Source organism: Marmota marmota, unplaced genomic scaffold, assembly GCF_001458135.2.
Source record: "Marmota marmota marmota unplaced genomic scaffold, marMar, whole genome shotgun sequence".
Taxonomy (NCBI): Eukaryota; Metazoa; Chordata; class Mammalia; order Rodentia; family Sciuridae; genus Marmota; species Marmota marmota.
The window spans coordinates 9,364,197-9,378,231 of record NW_025999969.1 but is presented as its reverse complement, the minus strand read 5'-3'; the positions used below and the strand labels follow the sequence as shown (position 1 = coordinate 9,378,231).

Here is a 14,035-nt window from a genome sequence, read left to right as displayed (position 1 = left end):
TGAAGCTGGAGAATATAATGAAAAGTGAAATTAGCCAATCCCCAAAAACCAACTGCCGAATTATTTCTCTGCTTTAAGCATGCTGAGCCATAATATGCTGTGTGTGTGTGTGTGTGTGTGTGTGTGTAGGGGAGGATTAAATGAACTCTAGATAGGACAAAAGGGAAAAGGGAAGAGAGGGGGCATAGGGTTAGGAAAATTAGTGGAATGCGATGGTTATCCTTACCTTAAGTACATGTAAGAAAACATGAAGGATGTGACTCTACTTTGTGTACAACCAGAGATATGAAAAATTGTGCTCTATATGTGTAATATGAATTGTAATGCATTTTGTTGTTATACATAACAAATCAAATTTTTTAAAAAAGAATTTTATTACTTAACAAGGATAAAAATTATTACTAACAATGATCTTACTTTCTTAACTATTTCATGTCAATATAAAATCAGTTGAAATAAAGGAAAAATGTTGATTGATATGGGTACATGTATAAGAAAGAATTATGTGTCTAAAATTTATGAAAAGTACAATTGCTTATAGAATTCCTAAAAGTGTACCAAACACAAATATTCTGAATTATACCTTTTTAGAATATGAATACATGTAAACATCATGTATCAAATTTATTTATTCTTTTTAGTAGTCATGAAACACTTGACTGAAAAATCCAACAAATATTCAACTATATGAATGACGAAAATCTTGAAATGTTTTATTTTTACACTGTTCACTACTGCTTCACCACTGCAAATGTTCAGAACTCAATTCAGAACCCACATTCAAAGATACTTACTATCCTTGAGACGAGCCTGAAGAGCCTCTTCCATAAAATAAATAGCTGCATCCCACTGCTGCTTATCAGAAATGGACCGGTCTTCTAAGGCATTGTGCTGAATCACCCTCTGAAATACAAGCAATGAAAAAAGCTGGGTTTGACTCAATGTCTCCTTATTTCAGTAATTTCATATTAGCTTAGTGAATATTCAAAATAACAGATGTATTTAAAATAGTATAAAAACATATCCCTTCCATCAAAATGCAGGAGTTCTTTTTATTTGCCTGCTTATTTGTTATCTTTCTGTCTAAAAAAAAATAAACAGTGGAGATCCTCTCCTGGCTCACATTAAATAAGTTAACTATGAATGAAGGGGAGATAAAGGTAGTGGTAGGTAGGTATAATATGCATTGAACTGCACAAAATGCAACAGTCAGAACCCCGATATTCAGGGGTTAATAATTTAGATAATCTTCACCTTTCTTTTTTTTTGCCACATGAACTGACAGTCATTAGTATTTTTTTAAAAAAGAGGAAAAATTAATAACTATTATTTCATTGTTAAAAGCAATAAAAATAGTAATAGGGTAAATAAATGCTTAAAAGACCTAGATCATATATGTTAGATATTTGTTTTAGCTGAAAATTTGTTTCCAAATTTTATAACTTTTGAATGAATGAATGCAAATGGCATCATTCTCTAAGAAACCCAGTCTTTAAAGCACTTAACAAGAATAAACAGTTTTCCCAATATGAAGACAAATATTTCTTCAAAGCAAAGTTATAATTACAACTAGTTCATGGTGAGATACATACGTTTCTATAGCACTGCTCAATCCTTTCATTCAACAGTACCTCTCATGACTCTCTAAGCATGGCAGATACTTAATAAAGGTCTGATTATGATGGTGAATATTGGATGTTGGTCAGGAACTAGACTCTGCAGTCTGAGCAGGCTCTGAACCCCAGCTCTGCCAATGACAATTGGGCTGTCCAAGAATTACATCAAATAATGCTTGCAAAATGCTAAGCAGAGCTCCTGGCACAAGGCAAACACTGAACACATGGTAAAGATTTTAGACCCAGTTATCTACACACAGGCGAATAAAATGACTAACGGATGACAATTTGTGGAAGTTTACGGGAGCCCGCTTACTGCAAAGTTTGACTCATTTCTGAAATGATAGCCAAGATGAAATAGCAGAGAGTGATTTTAGAAGAGCAGAGAAATGTTAAAGGGAAAATTACAGAAAATAAATCTATTTCCTTACTTTAGTATTTTAAATTAAGAATTTAATATTTAAAAAGGCATATAAAAATTATCTCCTATGGAAAAAACTCAATTTGAGAAATCATGTTAAAAATGATGCTGACATCCTAATTAAAAAAAATGACATACCAAACTATCTTCTGCAAAATCATTCCACTTGTGGCGTTTAATACTTTCTTCTTTTACAGCCTCTTTAAGTTTATCAAATATGTCATCATGTTCTTTTCCCTTGGGTTCTGTCATGAAGCGGGAAAATTCTTCCTGTAGGGTCTCCCAAGCAACCTACAATTATTTAAAAGAAAAAACCCCTGTGTTTATACTACATACTTTAATATGAAAAATAATGAAATCAAGTCAAACAGATGTGATAAATCAGCTTATCAGGAAATGCATATGAAGGAAAGTACATTAAGAAAAAGGCAGCAAATATAAACTATGGTCTAGGTAGTGGGTGGGACAGGTTTGGCTTCCTGACATGTTTGACTATTTAGACACAGTGTATTAAATTTTTAGAAATTAGTCACCAACATTTAAAAACTGAGTGACTTCATATAAATTTTATGGACAATCTGGAAATAATATACCCACATTCCCACATGACAACACCTGGTAGAGCTGAATAGGGGCCACTTCCTTTTAGATGAGGTTTGCATTCCAAGTCGGCTAGAAGATTTAGTTAACTTGTTTATCTTTATCATCATCATCATCATCATCATCGTCTTTATTTTGGTCCTAGGGATTGAACCCAGGGGTGCTTAACCACTGAGCCACATCCCCAACCTTTTTATTTCAAGACAGGGTCTTGCTAAATTGCTTAGGGCCTCTCCAGCCACAGGTATTACAGGTTTGTGCTACTGGGCCTGCCTTAGTTAACTTGTTCATTTCAACCTGTAAGACAACTGAGTTTGCTGGCTTCTACACCATAAAAAGTTCAAAATTTCTTATCGAGTCAACTATCTTCACATCTTGGCCTTTAAGCAAACACATGAAAAAAAGGCATAATTACTTTCAAAAATAGCTTGAATACAAACAAGATACAAGCATTACTCACTATTGTATTATAGCTAGCTCCTAATAATCTAATAAAAGGAAGAGTACTGTATTAAAAAATAATTAAGAACTAAATCTGGTTATGATTAGGTGGGCTTTTAAATGTTGGACTTTGTTTATCACACCCTCATTCTAAATATAAGAAGTTATGGCATAAAGACAAATGATTGTCAAAAGGACACAGTGCGTTGTGAGGTATTAACATCTGCACTTCCTGACCCTCACCAGATTCATGTTCTTTCCATTGTGCCTAAGGTTAAGAACAATAAGTGGGGCTGGGGCTGTAGCTCAGTGGCAGAGCGCTTGCCTTGCATGTGTGAGGCACTGGGTTCGATCCTCCCCACCACATAAAAATAAGCAAATAAAATAAAGGCATGCTGTCCATTAAAAAACAAACAACAACAAGAACAACAACAAAAACAGTAAGTGGCAGGAGACGAAATCATGGTTTTTATGATCACTTACCACTTACACTTGAATCTTAGGAATGAAAATATCCTCTCATGGGATAGGACTCAGAAAACTGTTAGGGCCAGTAGTAAGGAGGGCTAGTGAAGTGGTGGCAGTAGCTCACCAATTTTTATTCAGGGTAAATATCTTGAGAACTGTGTGAAGCAACATACTACTTAGGCAGAAAGGCAGCAAGAAAGAGAGGCTTGAGGAAACTAAGAACAGAGTTAAAGCAGCACAGGACTGAAGCAGGACAGGAAACGGGAGAAGTCACACCTGAATAATTAGAAACTGATACTTTGTTTTTAATGTCAGTGTGAAAAAAAAATTACTTTCAATGTTGACTCTAATTTTGTGAGCAACCTCACAAAGAGAACTCCGCACAGAGCAATGTGCAGGACAGGTCAGCCTGGACAATGATGATGATCATAATAGCAGCTGCATTTCCTCAGTAGTTACTATGGGTCAGGTGTTATTTAAGAATTTTTTACATATATGAACTCATTTATCATTTAGTCCTTATAATAATTCTGTGAGGTAGGAAACAGCATCATTTCTGTTTTTTAGATGAGGAAACAGAAAGGTTAAACACCCAGCCCAAAGATCACACAGCTAAGAAGTCGAAACAAGATACACAAGTAACAAAAATGGATTCCTTAAAGTACTTTTTATAATTTTTAGTCTAATTGGCAAGAGCCTACCTATGAAAATTAATAGTGTAATTTGAGCATTGTAAGAATGAATAAATAAAATGTTTGATCTATTAAACATTTTCCTAAGTTGTTCAATATATTTCACATTCAAACAAATTTTGCTGGTTTTGTTAAATGTTATCTTTTGGAGAAGAACCAATGCCTTCAGGCAAACACCATCCCAATTAGCAAATTTTTATATCTACATTAGCTGGTAGCAACATTAAAGTTAGTTCCAACAGAGAGATGAGGAACAAAGCATAAATGAAGTATAAAGGCCAAATAGAAAAATAGTGGCTGTGATGAGAGTAAAATCTAAAATTCACAGCTCCTACTCTCTTCAGATAATGCTTCTTACCCATTTAATTAAATTATATCCTAACCTCTACTGCTTTATTTGGAAGCTGTTTATCAGTCCACTGTTTAAGCTTGATATCCACTGTGGTATTAAAAGTTCCTGAATTCATGGTTTGTGCAGCTGGAAGATAGATGTTTTCAATCACATGAGTTGATACTCTTTCCCACAAAGACTGTTGAAGGATTTCCTCCCTGAAAAGCAAAACAAAATTATAAGAACAACAAATTTAAATATAATAAGTTTCTAAAAACAGCTTGATTGAAGTATCATTAACTTACTATAAATTGCAAATAAAGTTTTGACATGTGTATGACATCTGTGAACTACAGCAATCAAGATAACAAACATATCTAATATCCCCAAAGCTGGAACCACTCTATGTACTGTGACTATGATTAATTTATACTTTCTAAAACTTTATTTTTGTCTTCTTTCACTCAACAAAATTATTCTGAAATTCATCATGTTGTATGGGTTAATATTTCACTTATTTTTATTGCGAGAAGTATTCCATCGAATGAATTTGTTCATCCATCCACCTGTTGATGGATGCTTAGGCTACTTCTAGTTATTGGTTATTACAAGTAAAGATGTTATGGGAATACATTTAAAAATCTTTGTAAGGACATACGCTTTCATTCCTTTTGGGAAAATGTCTAAGAGTGAAATAGCTGGGTCTTTTGATAATTATATGTTTAACTTTTTAAGATACACTAGACTATTACACAAAATGTTTGCACCATTATACATTCCTACCAGCAAAGAATGCAAGTTCTATGTCCTCTATGTCTTTAACGGCATTTGGTATGCTCAGTCTTTAGTTTTGGCTATTGTAGCAGGTTTACAGTGGTATCTCCTGTGGTTCACATTTCTCTAATAACTAATAATTTTATGCATTTTTCATGTGTTTATTTGTCTAACATTAACATATACTTTATGTGTTTACTGTAGAGTTTAACAAAGAACTTTTGATATAATTTTTACAATTTATCAGACCACATCATAAAGCACAGTGGTTTTATGGTATTGCTAGATGAAATAACTTAACACATCATGATTAAGGAAATAATATAAAAGATGCATGATCAAGTTGAAAATATTTGTAAGAAATTTTAAGAATATAGATCACTAAATAAGAAAAAGAAATTATTTTAATTAAGAAAAAAGTGAAATCTTAAGAAAATATTTGTCTTCCCTTGAACCAAATTTTACTATAATAGGATTCAAAAACAAACAAAAACTAAAGCATAACCAAATCCAACCAAATGAAAACAAAAAACCACATTGTTTATCATATGGTCAGTCTTCAGCATAACCTCAGTCAACGCTGGAGGTCAATCACAGAGCTCAGAGTGGCAGAAACACCCCTGTTGCCCAAAAGCAAAACAAAGAGCTTAGCTGCTGGTTTCACCTGGCCAATTTTAAGGTCTTTGGTCAGTTATAACCAGAAAACTAGAGTTCAAGGAAAGGATACATCACTGATGCCCAAAGAACAGAGACCATTTAGTCACTGAGTAATGACAAAACGTGGATGAATTTAAGAAGATGAAAGAAAAGGAGTTTGTAAGGGATTCCTACTGAAATGCCATTTGAAATACAAATAGGAAGATGTATGAAAACAGAACAGAAGACCAGGGTACAGTCTCTGACCTCTAGGGCTTTTTTCTACTCCTGCCTCAGAACAGGTCTGATCTGTTATTTCTTTTTAGGACTCTTGGATCAAGAATCTACATCCTTGACACACTTTTGAAACTGTAACAAAATCCAGAGTACCAAATTCTGACAAGCCTACTTCTTTCCATTCCAATCCATAACAGACAGCTGCTATCACTTTCCTTTATACAGCCTCTCCTACCCTTTCATCACCAAGTTGTTGTCCTCTGTCCCAGGCTCCTACTGCTCCCCTCCATCACTATTTTTAATGTGGCCACAATATCAGTTCTATAACAAATAAGGAATTTTACACTCTCACTTTTTCGCTGTTCCTTTTATCTTTAAACCTTTCTGGCTCTCCCTTAAGGAAAGTGATTGTCCTCAAGTTTTACTGAATGGAAGCTGTCAGCAGTTAAATGTGCTTCAGAATTGGGAATTAGAAGCTATGTTTTCTTCACCCTATAATCTCTCTTCTAGATCATTAGTCCTCAACTCTCATATAAAAACTCCTGTACTATGAAGACACCCATCTGGTTGTACCCATCTGCTATCCTTCCTGTTACCATCATCCAACAATTCCCCTAGCGTGTTCTATAGATTTCTTCATTGTAGGTTTGTCCATCATCCAGGGATACAGTCTACAAATACCCATACATATAACACTGTAGTTGTATCCTCTTTATCGCCAAGAACTTGATCTACATTTCATTTTAACTAAGAAATACTTTTTGAAGTGGATTTTTTTTTTCTTTGAAAGAAGAGGACTTATGCTGGTTGCAGTGGTGCATGCCTGTAATCACAGGTTGACTTGGGAGGCTAAGGCAGGAGGATCTAAAGAAAAATAAATAAATAAATAAATAAATAAAAAGGGCTGGGATGTAACTCAGTGGTAGAGTGCTCCTGGGTCCCATCCCCAATATCAAAAAATGAATAAACAAATAAAATGAAAAGAAGAGAACTTACTCAATATAATAATTTCAACCAATACAGAGAAAGTAATAAGTCCCCCAAATCTTTTTTCTAGGAGACACACACTTTGTAGTTTATTATTAAAAAGTATAGTGCCTATATAAATATTGTATATGGGTGTGTGTACTTACACAGTGGACCATATTATTCATACTAGTTTATAAATGCTTTTTACAAATCTTAATGTACACTGTATATAGTTTCCCATGTCAACATCCTGTATTTTTTAGTGGCTGCCCAGTAATCTATAGGAAAATCAAATACTATGTAATTCTGAATAGAAAATGTAAGTTACTGTCCATTATTTTTTACATTTATAAACAAAACCAAGGTGAAGATTCTTCTGTGTTCATCTTTTTCAAATATATCTTCATTTTCATATATTCCTAGTAATGTCATTGCTGGATATAAATATATTCACTTAATGAACTCTTCTTCATTAGCTACCCATCAAAACACTCAAATCTTGTCAATTCTATTTTTAAGGTAAGCTTTTGAATATCTTGAAAATGGCTCCACTTCTTCACCTACACCACCACTACCTACATTTATTTAAGCCATCATCACCTCTTATTGTAGCAGTCAACTGCTTCCTTACTTCTAGTTTTCTCCACCTGTATTCCATTGCTGTATCACAAAGATCTTTCTAAAATATAAATCTGATCTAAACCTCTTCAATGGGCCCCACTTACGGAATAAATTCTAAGCTTCTGAATATGGCTTGTAAAACTTAATATTCTGGCTGTCATCTATTGTTCTATTTCTCACTTCCTGACTCCATCTATGCTAAGCCAGTGGAAACAGCTACCTGGCTTGCCTCTCTTGCTTTTACTGCTTGGTCTCCGTGATACCTAACACCAATGCACCCATTAAATCTCTGATTATGATTTTGTAGCTCTTCAATTCCTCAAACTTGAATTAGGGGATTCAACTGTGCTTTTCTTTTTTACTTTTATTTTCATTCTTTTAAACTAAATTAAAATAAACAATACTTTTCACCAAAAATGAATACCAGAGTACCTTTTTAAAGTTCATATCTATGAAGCCAACCAACTCTCCTACTGGAAAAGACATATACTTGTTGATGGTCACATGTTAATGATATGCCAGTATCTCCTACTTATATTAACAATTGGTTCTTGAAAACCAAGTACTTTATGTAGAAATGCTGACAGTCTACAATCCAATACATGACAAATCAAAACACCAACTTTTTAAAAACACAACTAAAATACAGTTCAATGTCTACAAATGAATAAAAAAATGTTAGGAGCTAAGGTGCTTATAACACTGAAATATAAATCAGTCCTGTGATTTAAATAATTATATAGACATTAGGCATGTGTCCTAAAACATCACAAGACATTATGCAGCAAGAGATACCAATAAAAATTTATAAGGCAATATCAACCATGTCACAAAAATTAAATGTTTTCAGTGTAGTGCAGTTAAATTCAATGTGGCATAAAGTTAGATTAGGACTTGTTCTTGTGATTCATATCCTTTTAAGCTCTAGAGTCTGAAGGAAAAAAAGTCAATGAAAAGATGAGAGAATTATCTGATCTGACAGCTCACAGAAATAATTCTCCAGGAGCCAGATGTCGCAGTTCTCACCCTTGCCTTTTCAATGGTCAATCTTGCAGTACAGGTTTCTTATTCCTTCCCTATCCATTTAGCCCCCTGGTATTAAATAAATTAGATTTATCTTCTGGGTTTGCATCAGTGTAGATATTCTTTGATTTCAGGATTGCTCTGTCCAACCAAAACTAAGCTTTCCATTTGATGATGCCAGAAATTAATTAGCAGAAGGATCAGTTTTCCCTCCCATAAACTAAATGATTATATGTTTTAGTTTACAAATCATTTACGAACATTACTCTCATACAACCTGACAAAGCAATTAGTTCTGTTTTTGCATCTAAACACAAATATTTATGTATCTGTTTCTTGCAAATTCAAAAGCTAACTGACTTACACAACACTACTGCAATAGGTTAAAACATAAATATATCAAACATAAGAAGTTGTATCATATATATATGATTAATAAATCAACAAGTATAGATAAGATCAGATCTCTTTTTTGGGGGGTGAGGATTAAGGAGAGATTAAAAATGGTCAAGTACTGCTAAACAGATCTTACTTATCTGTGACGCTGAGATGGGAATGGCAAACTTGAGAAGCAAGTCTGGGAATTTAGAGAGACCTTGTCTCAAAATACAAAACTAAAAAGGGCTGGGGATGTAGCTGAGTGGCAGAGCACTCCTGGATTTGATCCCAGTACAGGAAAGGAAAAAAAGGGGGGCAAATATTGACTAAGAGAGAAGAAGGATCATTACTGAGGAAGAAAGGACACTGGGATGGGGAAACTAGTGAAACCAAATTCAAATTTAAGGACTAGACACTAGTGTCCTGACTTGGTGGTGAAAACCTTCAACTGAGCAAACATAGAAGGTACTAAAAATATTTGTCATGAATGGTAGTAAGAATAGTTTTGCTACAAGAATGATAAATTCTTAAATATACCATAGACCATGTATGGAAAATAATTTAGGCACAAAGAATTTATTAATCAATATAATGATTGCAAAAATTTCAAAGCTACTTTTATATAGCTGACTGAGGTACATGTAGTTTATTTGTTTATAATGCCCAATCCAACAAATTTAAGAATGCCCAAATTAACACAAAACATAAACTGAAGGTGATCCTTCACGTTAAAAGAGATTCGTGTGAGAATTTACCTTAGGTAAAATGCTGCAGAGGTAAAAAGGCAAAAATAAATAAATAAATAAATAACAAATCTTGAAAATGTGATCTGTATACAATATAGCAGGAGTATGTTTAGAAAGCAATAACTGTCCTTACTCCAAAATGAGAACTTGGGAATATATACTACTTTCTCTTTATAAAACAATTTTCTCTACAGTTTTTTTTTCTCTATGATTAATCTAACAACGAATTCTAATAGATTGTTTGCTATGTATATAAAGCATAATTTATGAAGACTTCACCTAAATGATTTTATAGAAAACATGATTATATATTTATTAACTGTAAAGAAAAGCCAAAGATTTAAAAGACCACGTATAAAGCTATCTTCCAGAAATTCAATGATTAGGTTACAATTGCAGACATCTTGCAAAGATATAATTTTATGCAACAATAAACACTGCTTTATCAATCTAAGTTTGCATATTTCATTTAATTCAACTAGTAACATCACTGAGACAAGGGATTAATGGCAAAGTCAAATACTCACCAATGTTTCGGTGTAACCTGGCTCAGACTGATAACTTCATCAAGGATTTCATTTTTAGCTTTTTCAAATAGTTCATTCTAGGCAATATAGAAACAAGTAAGATTTTTTGCAAGACAATAAATTTGCCCTGTTATGATTTTAAGGAAACCAAAAGAAAGCCTTTGGTAGGGTAGTAGGCTGAATTTATGTATAAATATGCAGTTCTAGCAAAAATGCTCTTATAATCTATTTTTTTGATTTTTTTTTTTAGGAATATCATTATCCAGATAAGGACAAAAAAAGTGATATGAATATTGATATAAATGACCACCTTACTCAGTTCCAAATGTAGGTTTTCATTAGCATTTTTTCCCCAAAGATTTCCATATTACTGATGTTATATGAAACAAGATTTATCTATTTAGTGTAATAGTAAATAAATGTTGGTTGGTTGTTTTACAACAAATGGTATTTTAATATTAAGGAAAAACAATATTCAGTTTCCACTAAATTAGAGTCTACTTCTCTAAGGTAAAATGCTGAAAGGTAATTTTTAAAAATTTTTGATTACACTTTAAAGAATATTCTTCAATTCTCAGGACATTTTAACACTTGTTTTGATATCTTATGATACCTAATTACATTATGAAATACAGTAAACAATTTATTTTAGAAGAGATAACTGTGTCTATATTATAGTCCAAACCAAAGCAATTTAGCTAATGAGATCTCTCATTAACATCAATTCTGTTAGAATACAGTAAATTAAAATATCTACAAAATATACGAGGTACCATATATTACCCGATCAAGTTCTCGCAGCCGAGGATAGTTATTCTTCCACTCAGTTTCAAGGTTAAAACGTGTTGCTGAGGAAGAAGGAAACTGTTTTAAGTTTATGATTCTCATTTATTTATTTATTTATTTCTATGTGGTGCTGAAGATCAAACTGAGTGCCTCGCACATGCTAGGCAAGTGCCCTACCACTGAGCGACAACCCCAGCCCCATGATTCTCTTTCTTCTCAGTTGTAATGGTGAAAGGCTATCTTGCATATCTTCTGTATCAACCGTATTTCTGAGGGTGCACCTATGATTCCTTAGTACTCTGGGTTCTTAACATCTCAGAATTTTATAATTGCAATAGTTATCTAATATTTTCTTTGATTCTAGTTTTCCCATTTCACAAACAGGTGCAGCAGCTTAGTATGGCCGCTAAGAGAAGGATCTGGAGTTAGACCACTAAGATTTAAATCCTCAGTCTAACTGCTATGTGACACCAGTTGTGTAAATTACTCTGCACCTGTATTCTCTTCTGTGAAATGGGAATAAAAATAATACTTAACAGGTTGCTCAGGTACTAAGTGGGATAAATATATAAATTTTCCAAATGGGAAAAGAGAAGACTATATTCTCATCAGGTGATGCTATGTAAGGAAAGACACAGAGCAGTAAATTGTGGGACTAAGAAAACAGGACAATATAGCTGAAGCACAGGGTGCTCTGCATCCCAACATGTTTCCTCACATTTCTTTATAAAGAGAGAATCGAAGTTCTGTATAGTTTAGTAAGTAAGCTTCCTCTCAAGCATGACTACAAACTTCTTGACTTTTTTAATACTCTGTAATGGCTCCTAGCAATGTTTCTTCTCAAAGGGAAAATCCCATAATTAATGACACACCAAAGGTTTGTGTTTTTCCATTTTCCACATATTGTCTAACAGTAAATCAAGTACAACTTCTAGGCAACTATAAAGAAAGGGAGTGAAACATGATGGATGCTGAAGATTGCCAGCTAATAAAATGTCTAAATTTGTTTGCTTATTTTAAAAATCCAACTTACCCTTAAAACTATCAGCCTGTTGTTCAACTGACTCTCGTACCATTTTCCAAAAGCAGTCTGATACAGCAAGGCTTAAATTTCTTGTAGTCACTTGGTGTGCCTTTAGCATACTTGTCCTATTGAAACAAACAAGAGCTAAAATATATTCAAATGGTAAAGGGACAATAATACTACCACTATCTTGGAGAATGCACCTGTGTGTTATGAGAATAGCCACTTATATCTTTTATATAAGTTACGACACTATCAAGTATGACTTTCTGTGGTGAAGGAAAAGTTCCACAACTGGGCAATCCAATAGAGTAACTGCTAGCCACACAGGGTTACTGAGCCCTTAAAATAGTTGGACCCACTGGTTCTCTACTTGTCCAGTGTCAAAAATCCTTTCCTGAGTGTGATAAAATTTTTAATTTTATCAAATATTAACTAATTTAAATTTTTAATAATTGCAGACTAGCAACTATTGTATTGACAGCACAGTTCCATGTCTGTCAGTTCTTCCCAACAGACACTTCTGTAGGCTGTTGGCAGATACACTATTCTATTTCCAGAAACACTCTACGTATAAAGCTTTAGTATAATAAAATTGCCCTTTTAGCTTTTCCTTTTTAGTCAATATCTCTATTAAATTCTGATAATACTTATTCAGAGATATTCTTTTGACATCCTCAGTTCAACTTTCCTTAATACTTTAAAACAAAATGTGAACACATATTTTAAAAAGAAAATGCTAATTTTAAAAAATCACTTTCTAAGTGAAATAACATAGGAGGTGTGAGTGCTGTCTTCCAGTGTCCACATCTTCAGGGGCAATTTACCTTCCCTGCATCTGCATACTATGTGACAAACTGTTCCCAATTCTGTCGGAGTAGCTGAAGAACTTGCTTATTAGATACAGACCACTAGTTGGGGAAAAAAGTCCATGTTAAATTAATAGCTACAAAACAATGACTTTTTAAGTGAAAAGATTTAAACTATCCTCTCACTATAAATTTTAAAATACTTTTGCAAGATACTTACTTTAGAAGTTTTGAATTCTGAAAAAATTCTTCTTCATATTCTCTTATAGCTTCAATGCTTTCAGAGCTATTTCCTAAGGTAAAAATGATGATCAAATTTTCACCAAGGAAATTAATCTTTATTACTTGAAAAAAAAAACTGAAAATGAGTTATAATAATCCATCTTGCATACCTTTTCCTGTTACAACAGCAAAATAGCCCAGAGCTTTCATTGGGAAGAGCTTTCCTTCAATTATCTGTTGAATCTGTTTTTAAAAGTAGGAAAAATAAATGAGATAGAAGCTTACATAATTTTTAAAAGGATAATACATAATTTAGAAAGCAAAATAATTTGTGATGCTATACATGTTGAGCAAAATATATTAGTATGTACAAAAGCATTTAAATGTAATTCAATTCCTATTTGAGAAAACCAAATACATTTAATTTTACTATTAAAATGTCTTATTAAAACATATGCACTGAAATTAAAACTTGGAATGATTATGTAGTGCTTTGGAGTTAATCTCTGAATTCCTGCTCTGCCACTGAACAACTATGTAGCCTTAATTTTTTCAAAAAGGTTGTTGAGATTATGAGATAACACAATACTGCGCATAGGCAAAGAAAAGCACTCAAATGATAGCTTTTTATTATTATTTCCCCAGTGTCTTCAAATATCTAACCTCTAAACAAGCTGGATTGTCTTCTTTTAGTCTTTCTTCTTTCTCCTTCCC

At 33.2% G+C, this 14,035-nt stretch overlaps 1 protein-coding gene across 1 annotated transcript in view; it reads right to left on the bottom strand.

Moving 5' to 3' along the window:
• Positions 1-14,035, bottom strand: part of Opa1 (OPA1 mitochondrial dynamin like GTPase) — an 82,379-nt gene that overhangs the window by 30,685 nt on the left and 37,659 nt on the right. The window contains exons 16-23 of the mRNA XM_015499894.2: positions 13,492-13,564; positions 13,320-13,392; positions 12,300-12,415; positions 11,264-11,328; positions 10,481-10,557; positions 4,622-4,787; positions 2,176-2,328; positions 795-903 (exon numbers count right to left, since the gene is read on the bottom strand). Of these exons, the coding sequence (XP_015355380.1) occupies positions 795-903; positions 2,176-2,328; positions 4,622-4,787; positions 10,481-10,557; positions 11,264-11,328; positions 12,300-12,415; positions 13,320-13,392; positions 13,492-13,564 (832 nt within the window). The remainder of the gene's footprint in view (positions 1-794; positions 904-2,175; positions 2,329-4,621; positions 4,788-10,480; positions 10,558-11,263; positions 11,329-12,299; positions 12,416-13,319; positions 13,393-13,491; positions 13,565-14,035) is intronic.